Raw genomic sequence first — 14,991 nt, 5'->3', positions numbered from 1 at the left:
ATTTATTTACTATACTCAAATGTATAGTATGGGAAATAAATCTAGGACAATATTCCACGTATTACTGACTGATATTTAATTTATAACGAGAGAAAGTAAGCAGAAATTTTAAATTTCTGAATATAATTTTCTAAATATTCTTTCGATTTATTAACACTTTCCCTAAAAACACTAAGGATCTTTGCAATAGTTTTATTGAACATTTGCAATGAGACCAGAATTTGTCCTCTAAACCACATGCTTTCAAGAATTCTTCCAGCTTTGCAGATACTGAAAGATAAAGGATTATCTAGACTGAAAAGAGCTGGAATGCCACCTCTGAGTTAGAAAGTCTAACTGGTCTTCTATGAAAGAAATAGAAGAGAGCATACAGAGCAAAACAAAGATTTCTTCCAAGATACAAGTCTAAGATTCAAGATCCAAATGAGTAATGCTGTGCATGCAGAAACAGCACAATTAGCTTAACCTATCTGGCTTCACCACCACCACTCTCACAGAACTCCTCAGGGGTATTAACTACTTCAGAGTTTACCACAGGTAATACAAGATGCAGAACCTCTCCCACAGGGGTACAATACTGAAATGTATTTAACGAAAAAAATCACAATAAGCATATTCCATTTCTATTTATTATTTTTAAACTCATAGGACTCACAATTTTTGAAGATTTCAGTCCTTAATCTAATTAGCCTTTAGTCTTTCAGTCCAAATATATACACACTTGCACAATGGGAGAAAGCATAAGAAAAAAAGTCAAAAGAATTCTCTGAGCATGCTTGGAGGCAAGGAGACCTCTCTCTCAAGAGCAAAGCAAGTTTCCTTCCTGCTCTTTTTACAAGAGTGCCAGAGATCAGATTTCAATCCAAATGTAAATCTTGAAACACAGGAAGTACAGAAGGGGTGCATATAAAGTTTTGGGATGGCCAAGAGACAGAACTGTCAGATGTAGAAGGAAAAAGAACTACGACAGAACATGACTCGAGTAGTTTCGCCTAGACTGCTGTTGGCAAGCACAGAAGACATAGTGGAAGGTCTGCCAAAATAGCAAAAACAGTTGAGGTATAGGACCTGGATCATGCATAACATCTGCTCTATGTAGCCATGAAATACAGCAATACAGCCATCATTTAGCATACCTCTTTGTTACAGCATGCGCACACGCACAGGCAACAGTAAATGATGCCTCATCATAGTTTGGTTATAGTCTTATTAATATTTTGGAAGCCATTAAAATAAGAACAGCATCTAGACTAAAATGGTGATATCTATACACTGTCAGAAGATAGAAAAGGACCTACACATACAAATACACCTACACATCTTCCATTACTAAATTAAAACCAATACAAACATCATGTAATCAACAGTCAAACTTTAGAACGAATGCAAATCAGCCTAGTAAGCAACCCACATCATCCTCTAAACACTTGAAACTATAAATACAATGTAAATTCCTTAACAATAAGTAATGCATGAAGGGGAGTATCTACTTTGGAAAAACAAAGCCTCTTTGGTTTTAACTAACTAAAGTAACCACTGTGTCAACTCCAAAAATACTGGACAGTGAAATACAATTATAAACACCCTATATTTTACATAAATGCATTTGTGAAAGGACAAAATGCTCCTACCCATCAGGTTTCTAAATCCACTCTTGCTAGCTACCAACAGCTGAGATCACACTGGAACAATCTTGCTTCACTGTGCAGGCAGGACAACGATTCCAGTTAAATACATTTTACATTTATAACAAGATTACAGCATGCTGCATCTCACCGTTTCCTTGCTGAATTCAAGTTTGATCTTCAGAAATTCACTATCCTTTCTTCTAGAGGTAAGCATCTCAAAGAATTCAAATACCTGGAAACTGTATCTCTCACCACAAGTGTGGAACTAACACAGCAAAAATTACTTTATTGTTCTGCCTGTATTAGTTTTCAGCTAGGTAAGGCTGATCTAGCTTAGCTTGTGGCTACATAAATACAAGGGCTAGCACTGTGGGAAGAGGGAGGGAATGTATCACCCTGCTGGCAAGAGCATAAATTTTCATCTGGTTGAATCAACCACAAAACTGCATAAATGAAATAGTAAATACTTCAAGAACATAGCTGTAGATGTTCATTCTTATACCACTAAGTAATTTAGATATTAAAATTCATTTCCCCATCCGTATTTTACCCCATATAAGGTGAAGAAGCTATTGCAAACTCACAGACAAGAAGCTACCCTTACTTAGGAATACAAAACTTAAGGAACAAATAATGTTTAAAAAAGAGAACATTGCAAGGAACAAGTTAACTGGCTGATAACAACAGTTTCAGTGCTGACCTTGAGAATGCAACTGCCCTTAAATTTGTTCTTGCAGCATGAACTCGAATGTAGTAACACATGCTTTCAGGGTAATATTTTCTGCATGATGGCACTTTGCATAGATCTATTACACAGGGAATGCACAGAAATTACTAACATACAGGAAAAAAGTAAGTTAAATGTTTGTAAAAGTTCCCTCCCAATATGTTTATACAATCCAGTGATTGTGTCTCCAAAATGAATTATATTTACAAAAAGATGTTCACCTTGAATCTAGAGCAAAGACAGACATTAAACTGAAAGATAACTCCTAATATTTACCATGCTAGTACCTTAAATCTTTGATCTGAACTGGTTTCACTTCACAATACATATATTAAATATCAGCTCAAGGTCTATTACACATGCATTACATTGGCACAGCAATATCCATGAAGGAGACTGGACTTAACTGGAAATGATACCAATACCTCAGAAACTAAAATCTTACATACCAAACTCTAGTCTGAAAGGTATTCCACATCTCCTATTAAAAGTGAACGCAGCCCCAACACTTTCTAGTTGAAAACCTGATATCATCACAGTTGTAGCATGAATTTAGTATTACAACAGTCACATACTCAACTGACAGTACTTTCACACATTTAAAAGGCATCACACATATTTTGTGCAAGGCAACCCACTACAGTGATTCAGGTAGTCAGAAATCAGTACCGAAAAATAGTAAGACAAAGATTACTTATTTCTGCATTGAGATCATCTTTTTTAAATTCAAACCTAAGGATCCTACTAGACCAGAACACACTCCCAGATTAATGTAAATCAGGGCAATAGATATGTAAAGCGACTAACATACAAAAGCTTCAGGTTCAAATCTAGAGAACCCACTTCTTCATGGTTTGTGCCTCCATCCATTAAACAAACTTCCCCAAGCTTCTACTTTTAGTCGACTTGTCTTGCCTTACTGCAAATTGAAACTACCCTAGTGAAGAACTGATGGATAAGGAAGAAAAGAAAGAATCATTTTCCAAATTTGTTAAGAAAATCCCAAATAAAGAACAATGCCACTACAATTCTGAAGTACTGAAATAACACCAATAATTATTTTAAAGTGCCCCCATGATACTTCTTGGGGTTGCTAATCAATTATTTTAAAATTCCAATGATTTAAACAATATTTCAACATCAATAAAATTAGAAGCAGATGTATGAGTTAAAGGGTGAGCTCCGAAACAAGCAGCAGTGATTTTTAAACACCAGAACAAGGACAAAAGGTAGGAGATCTATTTTCTGCTTTAATGGCAAAGGAGACTAAATAGCGTGATATCACAACAAAAGGACGAGTGCCTCTGGGCTGAGGTACAAATCAAAAGACAACTAATCTCAAAGTGCAGTTACCCAACAGGGAGAGAAAGGTGTTAGTACTCTGACTATGCCAATCCAAAAAGTGGGTTTGTTTCATATTCTGCAGACAAGTTCAAGCAGATCAACTATAATACACACTTACTTTACTGGAAGCATTAAAAAAAATTGCTTGCATGCCGCCACCTACATTAAGCTACTTATAAAATCAGCAGCGTTTAAGTTTCCATGTAACTAGCAAAATACATGACTCGTATTTTTCAAAGATTTAATCAGATTTTTGGAGGTCTCTACTGAAGGACATTAATGTTTTTCAAGAAAAAATACAATGGCAAAACAACATTAAAAGTATGTTTTAAAGGCATTCAGAAAAACAGTTCTCTACAAAAAAGTTGTGGCTCCTAAAACAATAAAAACATTTCATATAAACAGATTTAATCTACCCAGGTTAGGAACTACACAATTTGGGAAGATTTAATCTTTGCTCATTTTTTTAATCTGCTACTCACTTTAACTGCTGCTCATTTAACTGATATTAACAGATGCAAGCAACTCTAAGTGCCTAAACATGCATACCAAAGTAATGAAAACTGACCATCTCCATGCAAGTAGCTTGATAACCATCCCTGGTATATGGGAACTCAGCAACCAGTTACAATGTACTATTACAGATGCCTACAAAGTTACTCGCTGTCTGGCTTGGCCACCCAACAATTACCATCTGGTTTGTGTTCTGAAGGAGATAGATCTGTCAAATATATATGATCATGTAATTAAGTACGATGACAACGTTTCAGCACAGCATAATTGAACAAAAATTAGAGATTTCCTCCATGGTAGATCTTGTTATTGCAACCTTCTGATTTCTGACCCTTCTTGATAACTCTTGTACAAATCAGTATGAAGTTACATGATAATATTTCTTTCTTAGATGGCTATTCTATGAAAACTAGGAAGTCATACTTAGAGTTGCTCAAAAAAAGAACGCAAATGAGATTTACTGACAGCAATTGCAATTCAGCCCTCCTGAGGACACACATTACAAATCAAGATGACAAGAGATGCATTGCCGTTGTTTTTATTCATATTTGGGTGCAAGAATACCAAATTCCATTCACAATACAGAAAAGACCAAGCACTTGTAGGCAGATGCCTTCTGTTTTAACCACAATCTTAGCTTAAACAACATTTCTGTTTCACCATCTATCTCTCACCCTAACCAAAAGATGCCAAAACCTCTCCATACCTCCCCTATCCAGCTTCCTTCCCCTTCCACAGTTACAGCTGTTCATCCTAGTCTTCTCATGCTGGGACCCACCTAATTTTTGTCTTCGGTCCTTAGATCTTTTCATCTGAAATTCACTGCCTACCAGTCCCAGCGGTTGCAATTTGATTCATATGACTTGTCTATTGTTTTAATGCCTTTCCTACATTCAAATAGCCCTACTCGCCTTAGTAGTTCCAGAATCCATCTATGATGTTCAAGCAACTATAAATAGATCAATTCTGTATGGCCAAGTGTGGGTAAACTTTGATGGGAACAAAAGAAAGATATTCAGGCTGCCCAGGGAAGAGGTTGAGTCACTATCCTTGACGGCAATTAGAAGATGCTTAGATGTGGTGCTGAGGCGGATTTAGTGGCGGATTTGGCAGTGTTCAGTTTACAGTTGGACTTGATGATCTTAAAGGTCTTTCCAAACGAAATGGTTCTGTGAGTCTAAAAAGATGTTAGAGCACTGCACACTTAACCCAGGACAATGAACTGCTCTAACACATTACAGGCTCCTGAGATACTTCGCAATGACTAGCCTTAGCCACTTAGATTTGTGAAAAGCAAATATGTTAACGTTTTTAACACTCCTTTTAAAAAAGTAAAAATTGTATTTACCTGTGATATTTCCATCTTTAGGATGGCATATCAAATCTTCACTTTCCCCATCTTTGAAGTTGCCTATTTCTCCATAATAAAGAGCAATCCCAAGCTGCATTATACGTATAAACATAGGAAGCTGCTGATCAGAGATCGAAAGCTTCAAACTTTCAACTAATGTGTGAATCTATAACATGAAAGAGAATAAAAGCAAATATTAACAAAGCTCTGTCATCATAAAAGCCAACTTTTAAACCATGCAACACAATACTCATTTGCTATGTGCATTCTAACTTCTAAAAACAAAAGTTGCAATGCAATACAAGGCAAAGGGCTGCAAACTATGATTGTCTCAAACATCGCTCTTTGGGTTGCTTCAAAACAGATCTTCAAGTTGACATGTCAAATGTAGTGTATTTTGCATAAAGATAATTTTTTTTTCTACGTTTGTTGCTGAAGGGATTTCTAAAATATAAGCACAACCGGTTGAACTTTTATTTTAATTAGTTTCATAAAAATCTCTGCAAGGAGATTCTTTCCCACTCCTAGCACTGTTGCAAGTGGGGACAAAAGGATTTGTTCCAAAGTGCAGAAAAACAGCTCTCTGGAAATGTCAGTGCTGCTGCAAACAGTGACAGGCAGGACTGACAACCCAAATGTAAATCAGCTCTTCTGCCTCATGTCATGACAATTTTAACACAGACAGCAACAAAAAGCTTAAAAAACTCATCATTTTTCACTTGTTTTACCACCTCTCCCCCCTGTATATTCTTTAATTCTAAAATTGAAAATATGAACTTAGTGCTCCGAAATGTGTGACACTTCTAAACTATATTCTTGAGAAATGTCCATCCAAATAGAATGTTCTGCAGTGCATATACCTGAACACTATTTTTTATTAAAACTCTGGAAAAGCCTGTTATAAAGTCTGTGTCATAATTTAAAACTGTTCTCAACTACTTAAATGAGCACCACTAGTATTTGTTGAGAGAAGCAGCGAGGTAAGACAAACCTTACATGTATGACTACTTAGAACATAAAAAAAAAAGGTAGTTTAGTCTCTCCACCAATTCAGCATTTCGCTTCTGCAGTGCAAAACGTGAACATGTCACATAATGTCAAACGTCCACAAGTAAGGACACAAGTGTCCCTGCTAGCTAGGAACTGAGTCTGGCTTGCTAATCCGTTTCACATGGCTCACTACGTGTGCTAATACACTGAAGTTTGTTGTTCATGAGAGCTGGAGCTACATTTGAAACAACAACAAAGTAAAAAACAAGTAAAAAATCCTTTCCACCTAACTGGAGAAACATTTAAGCATGAAGCATTTTTCTTTAACAGATTCCTTGTAGGTATTTCTTTCTTATTATCGCTATCTTTTTAAAAATTTCAGGGAAAACAGAAAATAGAGAGCATTACTTCCCAACTTACATGCTATTACTGTACATAGGCTAACTGCACCATATGAACAAAACATAAAAAAAACCCTTAGCAAAAAATCAACAGCATTAACGTTTTATTTTTTTTTAATTTCAAAGTATATTTCAAGAACCTCAGAAGTTCACAAACTTCCAAGTGAGTACCAAAAAGATATTTTGGATACGTACTTTAATAACAGATGGCATTTTGGAGTTGAGGTTGTCGTAAGTAAAATGCAGACGAGTCCTGAAAGAACATTTGTACAGCAGAGGTTCCTGGTAAAATTCAATTTTACCACTAGCATTTCTCTTATCAAGACACACTGTGCAGTCAGAAAAGTTGATCACCTTTCTCAGTACCAGATCTGTGGCTTTTTAAAAGAAGTATATAAGTTAAAACACACATATATTGCATAAGAAAAGTTATGGATACATGTTCTTAACTAGGATAAAACAAGGCAGTCTAGTCATTATTTAAATTAACTGTAAAGTATTTGCTTATGTGACTAAAGATAATAATTTAAATCATCACAGACTTTCAGCTGAATACTTAGAAAGTGAGGATGACTTAGTTATACCCAATTCAATTTTTCGTCCCTTCGCTGTACCTTACATGTCTTTATAAAATAAGTACTGCTTTATAAGCAAGCATAAGAACAGCAAATATTATTTTCATTATTCTCCCAGAAAGAATCTCGCATATTTTCCCCAAAGCTTCCTTTTGAAACTTCCAAAGCAAATAAGAGTTATTATAGTGAGCTTAACAGGAAACATATTTTGAGTTTTGTTGTATTCATTTGTAATAATTTTAGCCAGAACAAAGAATGGGTGCAGTGGTCAGGAAACCATTAACTAAATTCCCCATTCCACCAGACATCATCTGTGGGATCTTAAAATACTCTTAAAATTCCACCTCTACCAAACATCAGTACGAACACCTAGACTTACAGGTGAATGCTGGTAATTCAAAGACACAGACATTCAGATACTAAAGACCAAACCAAAAAAGTTGGGTTTTTCTCCTGTAAATGTGAAGTGAAAAAACACGTCCTGCAATTGGTACACTACGCTCCCTACAGCTCAGCACATTTTCCTACCTGTCTAGCTAGCCTGTTTAGAGAGTTTTAACATCATAACAACTGCACTGGAACACTTCAGGATGCTACTTGCTCATTCACAAAAATAGAAACAGATTACCTTAGCATTCACTGCCAGCAACAAGCAGAAATTGAAATGCAATCACAGAAGGAAAGCAAGTATAAGCAGATAGGACTACAAAACATGTCGTATCATTATCTGTGATCATACTAGTACACTCCAAGAATCAGTCTATATTATTATAACTGGCTCTTCAAAATGAAGGTCAAGGGGAAAAAAATGGTAAAAAAATGGTAAAAAATTAAAACAGGCAGAAAGTATCTTTCCTCTGACATAAAGAGCCATTTTTCTTAGATGAACCAATATCTACGTGAACTTAAGAGCACCTCCATTGTGATAACTGAAAAACAAAGAAAATAACTGCTCACCGGAGATGTCCATAAATGCTCGATCCCAAAACTCATCCACTGTATAGCATTCTGCAGACGTAATATTGACTGAGAGAACAATATCATCCTCCACATATTTTAATATGAGATTGTTGATCACAATGTTGACATTGTTTACAACACGCCTAATCAAGCTCTGAACGTAACCTAGAAAATAAAACGTATTCTTAGGGGTTGCAGGAAAGATATAATGCAAAATCCATCTATTAATGAAGTCATTAATTCCAACTTGTACCTTTTTTTAAAATGAAAATTAAACAAACTATCGCTGTCCTCTATTTATCAAAAATATCAGAGGACTTAAATTTTAACATTCAGTGAAGTTAAGTCAATCAGCATCCGGGAAATGCAATAAACTATGGGAAAAAATTCTAAATACTAGGAATATAGCGTAAGAGATGAAGTTTTGGCAGCAAGAATCAACTTTCAAACTAATTAAGGAAACAGAAGACTGCATTATTTATAGATAAAGAAGTTTAGTGACTGATTTTACTTGAAAGATTTTTAGAAACAGTTTGGGGGAATAAAAATATCAGTTGCCAGGTTACTTTTCAAGTATGCACACATTACACCTATCTGCTCCCTCACCTAGTTTTTTGAGCGTTAACTAAACATTAATGAGCCTAGTATTTTTTTTCCATTATAAAAACTAATATATGCACATTGTGCTAATTAAGACCCCTGTGAGGCATAACAAAATCAATTTCTGTCAACAACCCAAATAGTAAGCACCTGCACTGAAGCCTGTTGGGAAGAAAACCATTTAAGTTCTTTCAGACACATGATTAGAAAAGTATCTTGTCTCTGAATTCCCAGGATGTGGCAAACAGTCATGTTTGACCAATATCGTAAAGAAATTAAACACTACCCATATTCATGTTTTATGTATAGTTAAGGTAATTATGGAGCTAACTCATTTACAGAAGCCTTAAAGTTCCTATGTTTTAAAATTTATAACACGGCTCATTCTCTCTAAAAATACATTTAACACATGCTGTAGAGATCTAGTTTAGTAACTATGGTGAAAAAAACAATTAATGACATCAGTTTAAATCCACAGGCTTCAAGAATAGTTTACTGAAACTTGGAATAACTAAGACTTAGTTTTATTTCAAATAAGATGAACATCAAAACATCATGAGATAAGAAGGAGCTTACTCGGGTGCTACTTCCATTCCACTCTACTTTTTCTAACTATTCACAGAATCACAGATTCACAGAATAACCAGGTTGGAAGAGACCCACCGGATCATCGAGTCCAACCGTTCCTATCAAACACTAAACCATATCCCTCAGCACCTCGTTCACCCGTGCCTTAAACACCTCCAGGGAAGGTGACTCAACCACCTCCCTGGGCAGCCTGTTCCAGTGCCCAATGACCCTTTCTGTAAAGAATTTTTTCCTAATGTCCAGCCTAAACCTCCCCTGGTGGAGCTTGAGGCCATAGAGTCACTTTGTCATAGAAGGCGATCAGGTTAGTCTGGCAAGACCTGCCTTTTGTGAACCCATGTTGACTGGGCCTGATCACCCGGTTCTCTTGCATGTGCTAAATGCATGCTCGCTGCTTTCAGACTCAAATATAACTTTTCACCTTCGAGTATATGGAATGTTTTACCATTACATAAGGAGTATCCTCGAGTTCCACAACTGCAAATCACAATATTTGAAAGAAGACATTCTTCCTTTCTCAGCATTTAAAGCCTCCAACTACCTCTTCCATTAAACACAAAACACACTTTCAGCTACCATTAGCAGGATATTTTTATTCTGACCAAGTATATTACTATGTTTCAGAATTATTTTAATATTAAAATCTTAACTGTAAGATACATATAACATCTCATACCATAACTCAGCTTGATTCACTTTTTACTATTCTAGGGCATATATCAACTAGCACCCCCAAGTCCTTCTTTGAGAACAGCCCTGCAGAGAAGGACTTGGGGGTGCTGGTTGATGAGAAGCTCAACATGAGCCAGCAGTGTGCACTCACAGCCCAAAGGGCCAACCGTATCCTGGGCTGCATCAAAAGAAGCGTGGCCAACAGGTGGAAGTAAGTGATTCTGCCTCTCTATTCCTCTCTTGTGAGACCTCATCTGGAGTACTGTGTCCAGTTCTGGAATCCTCAACATAAGAAGGATATGGAGCTGTTGGAACAGGTCCTGAGGAGGGCTACAAGGATGATCTGAGGGCTGGAGCACCTCCCATATGAGGACAGGCTGAGAGAGTTGGCGTTGTTCAGCCTGGAGAATAGAAGGCTCCGAGGAGACCTTATAGGAACCTTACAGTACTTGAAAGGAGACTACTCATAAAGGCTTGTGGTGATAGGACAAGGGAGAATGGGTATAAACTGGAGAGGGGAAGATTTAGACTAGACACCAGGAAGAATTTCTCCACCATGAGAGTGGTGAGAATCTGGAACAGTTTGTCAAAGGAAGTTGTGGATGCCCCATCTCTGGAGGTGTTCAAGGCCAGGCTGTATGGGGTCCTGGACAGCCTGATCTAGTGGGAAGTGTCCCTGCCCATGGCAGGGGGGTGGAACTAGATGATCTTTAAGGTCCCTTCCAACCTTAACTGTTCTATAATTCTATGATATATCACTCTTTGAGCAAAGCTAGTTCCAGCAGAGCAGAAACAGCATTTGATATCTCCTGCCACTCCAATAGGACTGTATTTGTGTCAAAACAAAGTCTAGAACATGTTTTAGACCATATCTACAGAAACAGGAAATCTAGAAATGCAGTTAAAGTCAAAATTTAGACAGCTTACTACTGTCAGATTTCTAAAATTATCTGAATTTACCTTTTTAGCAAATCAATCTAAAACCGTTACCAAAAAATAGGTGGAAAAATTTGCTTTCAAGAATTTTCTCACTGACTTCACAAAATGGTAACACATACTTAGTTTATATGAACTCAGAAAACCAGATGTATTATTTCAGTAATTAAGGGGCATAAGAGACTCATATTCATCACTGGAGCAGTGTAAACTGACCCGTATATAAATAGAAGCCAGCACAAAGCACTGAGTTGCTTTTCTTAAGTTCAGCATAAAAATATTTGCAGACTATATAACTAGCAACTATAAAATCATTGCCAGCAATCTAATTATGATTTTAAAGCAAATTACAAACATCATAAAAGAAAATGAAGCTGTCTCTACACTGGTCCAAACCTTTTTTTCATTATTTTGCTTTCAAGGGTCTTTCATAGTCAATCTAATCTATACTTTCCTACTGTGAAAAAAAAAACATTACAAATCCAGCATCATAACAGCAAACAAAAACAGACAAATTCCACTGACAGTTTCCAGCAGTACGCAGGAAAAGTGCAACACTTTAACCTGTATGTCTTTTTGCCTGAATGCACATAAAAGGAAGCAGAACTATAACTTCCAATTGAAACACAGATTTGATAAAACCTTTGCTTCACACTTCTGCAAAGACATTTCCAAACTAGTGGTGCGGTATATATTGGTAAAAGTACCATACAAGTACCAGCATTCTTAAGTTCAGCTAAAAATATACTAAAATTGGAGTCTCATAAGTAAAGATCAGTCTTTTAAGAAAATTAATTTAAATTTTACTTCTTAGCATTCAAAACAAAGTAATTAAAACATGAGCAAGTTTACCCATAATACAGTGGGGTTTTTTTTTAAAAAAAAAAAAAATGTTCGTTTCAACTACAAGTGGGAGGAAATAGGTGAAGGTTTCCTATTCCCATAATTTTTAAATATAACAGTAAAACTCCATTTGTTACTAAAACTCATGTATTATATGAAAAACTGACTAAAAATGCCAGAAAATCTGCAGGGATAAATTTTCTCCTGAGATCTCACACAAAATCCACACTTATGCTTTTTCCAAGTTCTCCTTAACCTAGCAGGCTGCACTCTGCAGCAAGACCTACAAATGCTGTTTCGGATCCAACCTTCCAAAATACTGCAGTGCTACAGCCCAGAGTGGTTTATTGATTTGATAGATTGATACTATCAAACTGGTCAGACCTAAACATCTTCAGTTTAGCAGTGCTCTGTGGTTACCAAAGCCACATTTTTAGCTAAGCTCTGCCAAACTCCATCTCTGAGAACACAGCAGAGCTAAAGGACAAATACACCTTTCAACAAATCTCAACAGGACTATGATACCTATATCCTCCAAAGACTAAATCAAATCTAAGCAGATGACTCCTCATCTTAGCAAAATTTGGGATATGCAAAGTAAAGGTTAGTAAAGCCATGTTCTATAGCACAGAGACTAAAACCCTCTACTTCGCATGGAGACTGTTTACTGCATAGGACCACTATATTAAACAGTGCTACTTATATATCCAAAAAAAAACCAAACAAACCAAACAAAAAAAAACTGAAAGCAACTGTATTTAGAGAACTTTGCCACGTGGAAAGTAACTGAAAGTCCACTCAATATGATAAAATTTCACTAATGCTCTCTAAATCATTTTACTTTGCTACCAACATTCTCTATGCAGCTGAAGGAGGAATGTGATTATAATGAAGGGGGTGATAGTGCCCAACAGTTTCCAGAAGTGCAAAGTACATGTACAGAATCAAACAGTAACAGCAGAAGGCATCAGATGCGAAAATTTGCTACAGTACTGCAAATATTATATGTGCTATTTCTATGCATTAAGAACCACAGTATACACATTAAAGACACCATGCAAACCAGTTTTTGATGTGCATGTTACATCAGGATCTGTGTAAATGCCTCTCTTGGTACGTACTAACTTCAGATGTCTACATATTTCTGTTAGGTCCATAAATAATATTGATGGAGACAAACTTGAGGAACCAAAATCCTAAAACCGTCACTGAAGGCAATATAACCTTCCAATTCTTCGGCAAGCCTTTTGCTTTCTGTTGTTCACAGGTGAGACCCAAAGATCCAAACACCAAGATAACTCCAGAGCTGAAGCGCTGTCCATGGTAGGAACACTGGATGCCAAGAGTTCTACAATTCCAAGCCACTAGATTTTACTGGATCTTGGAGCTTTCAGAGAGCCTCTAGATCTGGCCCCTCAAGTACCCATTCCAAAGCATGATGACACTCTGTAAAACACCTTCCACACACTAAATTCCAACATTCCCTTTTGATTCGAGGCAAGTAAAAACTTTCTGCTAACAAAGACAGAAAAAAGCTTAACAACTGTCACGTCTTGAACCCCTCTAAAATTATATACCCCAAGAAGGCAAACTGCAATTCAATCTAGTACTCTCCAATTCCAATTATCCGCACAAAACACCACCTCATACTCCAAATTTGTCTGCAAACTCAGAGGTGACAGTAATCAGGTATACAGTTCCATAGACATTTTTACAACATAAATTCCTCCAAGCGCAACTAAGCGGAATTCCATGTCAGGGAAAAAAAAAGGAAAAAATGGTGAACATCTCTACCAGTAGATACAGGACGCAATAAGAAATTTTCAGAATTATTACTCTCATAAAGAGAAAACCTTACCCTTAAAACTACTATAAGAATCTGAAAGCACACAAGAAAAGAACATAATGTGAACCACCAAGCAGTTACTGAGCACTAGAAAACACAGTGATCAGAAGCAGGAGAACCAGAGCATAGGATGAAAACTAACACACTACCCCTACAGCAGTAATGTTTGACACAGCAATCTATCTTGCATTATAAACAAGTTCTGTAAACTTAAGGATTCAACAAAATAGAGGGAAAACACACAAGGATTAAATACACTTTATTCCAACTTGGTTCTATTTTATAATATTCAGGTATATCACTCACCTTTGTGATTCGTATGTGGACAGAAATGTAACAGTCTAACTTCGACACTGTGGCCACCTGAATGAAATTTAGGTATTTCCTACCACTCAAATACAATCCAGCTTGTGAAATAATGGATTACCTGGAGGTAAATCAGGGTCAGGAGAAGCAGACTGTTGAACCCGTCGTGGTTTTACTGCTGATTTCATGCTTTCCGTGGTACTGCGGTTTGTTGAACTGGAACCACAACTTTCATGGTCTTCCTGCTAGAGGAAAAGACAACAACTGAGTCAAGCAAACAAAAAGAAAATATATGTGGTAAATTAAACTTCTGCTCCTGCTTCTCTATTAGTTCATTTCTGTACATGCATCCAGCTACAGAAATTACCAAATCAGCTGGTAAAAAAAAAATTGCAATTAATACTTTGACTTTTATTTAAAAAAAAAACCCTGTCATTTAATTAGTAATTTCTATTGAACGCATTTCATCTAGTCACATTTCTGCGAAAACATTCCTTCAAACAGAGCCCTGCAGACTAGTAAAACAAATATGAGAAACTACTGGATTTTATGAGCTCATCTTCCTACTCATGAAACCACCCCAGATGGTTCCAAGACATCAGAGCCACGTCCTTCCTAATACAGTTAACTGAAGCTGATTCACAAAGCAAAATATTTTTTCAGATTTGTAAAATCATAAAACACAGCCTCAGAAAAGATAAATGAACTGAG

At 36.5% G+C, this 14,991-nt stretch overlaps 1 protein-coding gene across 1 annotated transcript in view; it reads right to left on the bottom strand.

Moving 5' to 3' along the window:
- VPS13B (vacuolar protein sorting 13 homolog B) overlaps positions 1-14,991 on the bottom strand; it is a 435,364-nt gene that overhangs the window by 382,124 nt on the left and 38,249 nt on the right. Inside the window, exons 4-7 of the mRNA XM_069854414.1 lie at positions 14,402-14,525; positions 8,487-8,654; positions 7,150-7,331; positions 5,561-5,729 (exon numbers count right to left, since the gene is read on the bottom strand). Of these exons, the coding sequence (XP_069710515.1) occupies positions 5,561-5,729; positions 7,150-7,331; positions 8,487-8,654; positions 14,402-14,525 (643 nt within the window). The remainder of the gene's footprint in view (positions 1-5,560; positions 5,730-7,149; positions 7,332-8,486; positions 8,655-14,401; positions 14,526-14,991) is intronic.

Source organism: Phaenicophaeus curvirostris, chromosome 3 (assembly GCF_032191515.1).
Source record: "Phaenicophaeus curvirostris isolate KB17595 chromosome 3, BPBGC_Pcur_1.0, whole genome shotgun sequence".
Classification (NCBI taxonomy): domain Eukaryota; kingdom Metazoa; phylum Chordata; class Aves; order Cuculiformes; family Cuculidae; genus Phaenicophaeus; species Phaenicophaeus curvirostris.
This window is presented reverse-complemented; position numbering and strand designations above follow the sequence as displayed.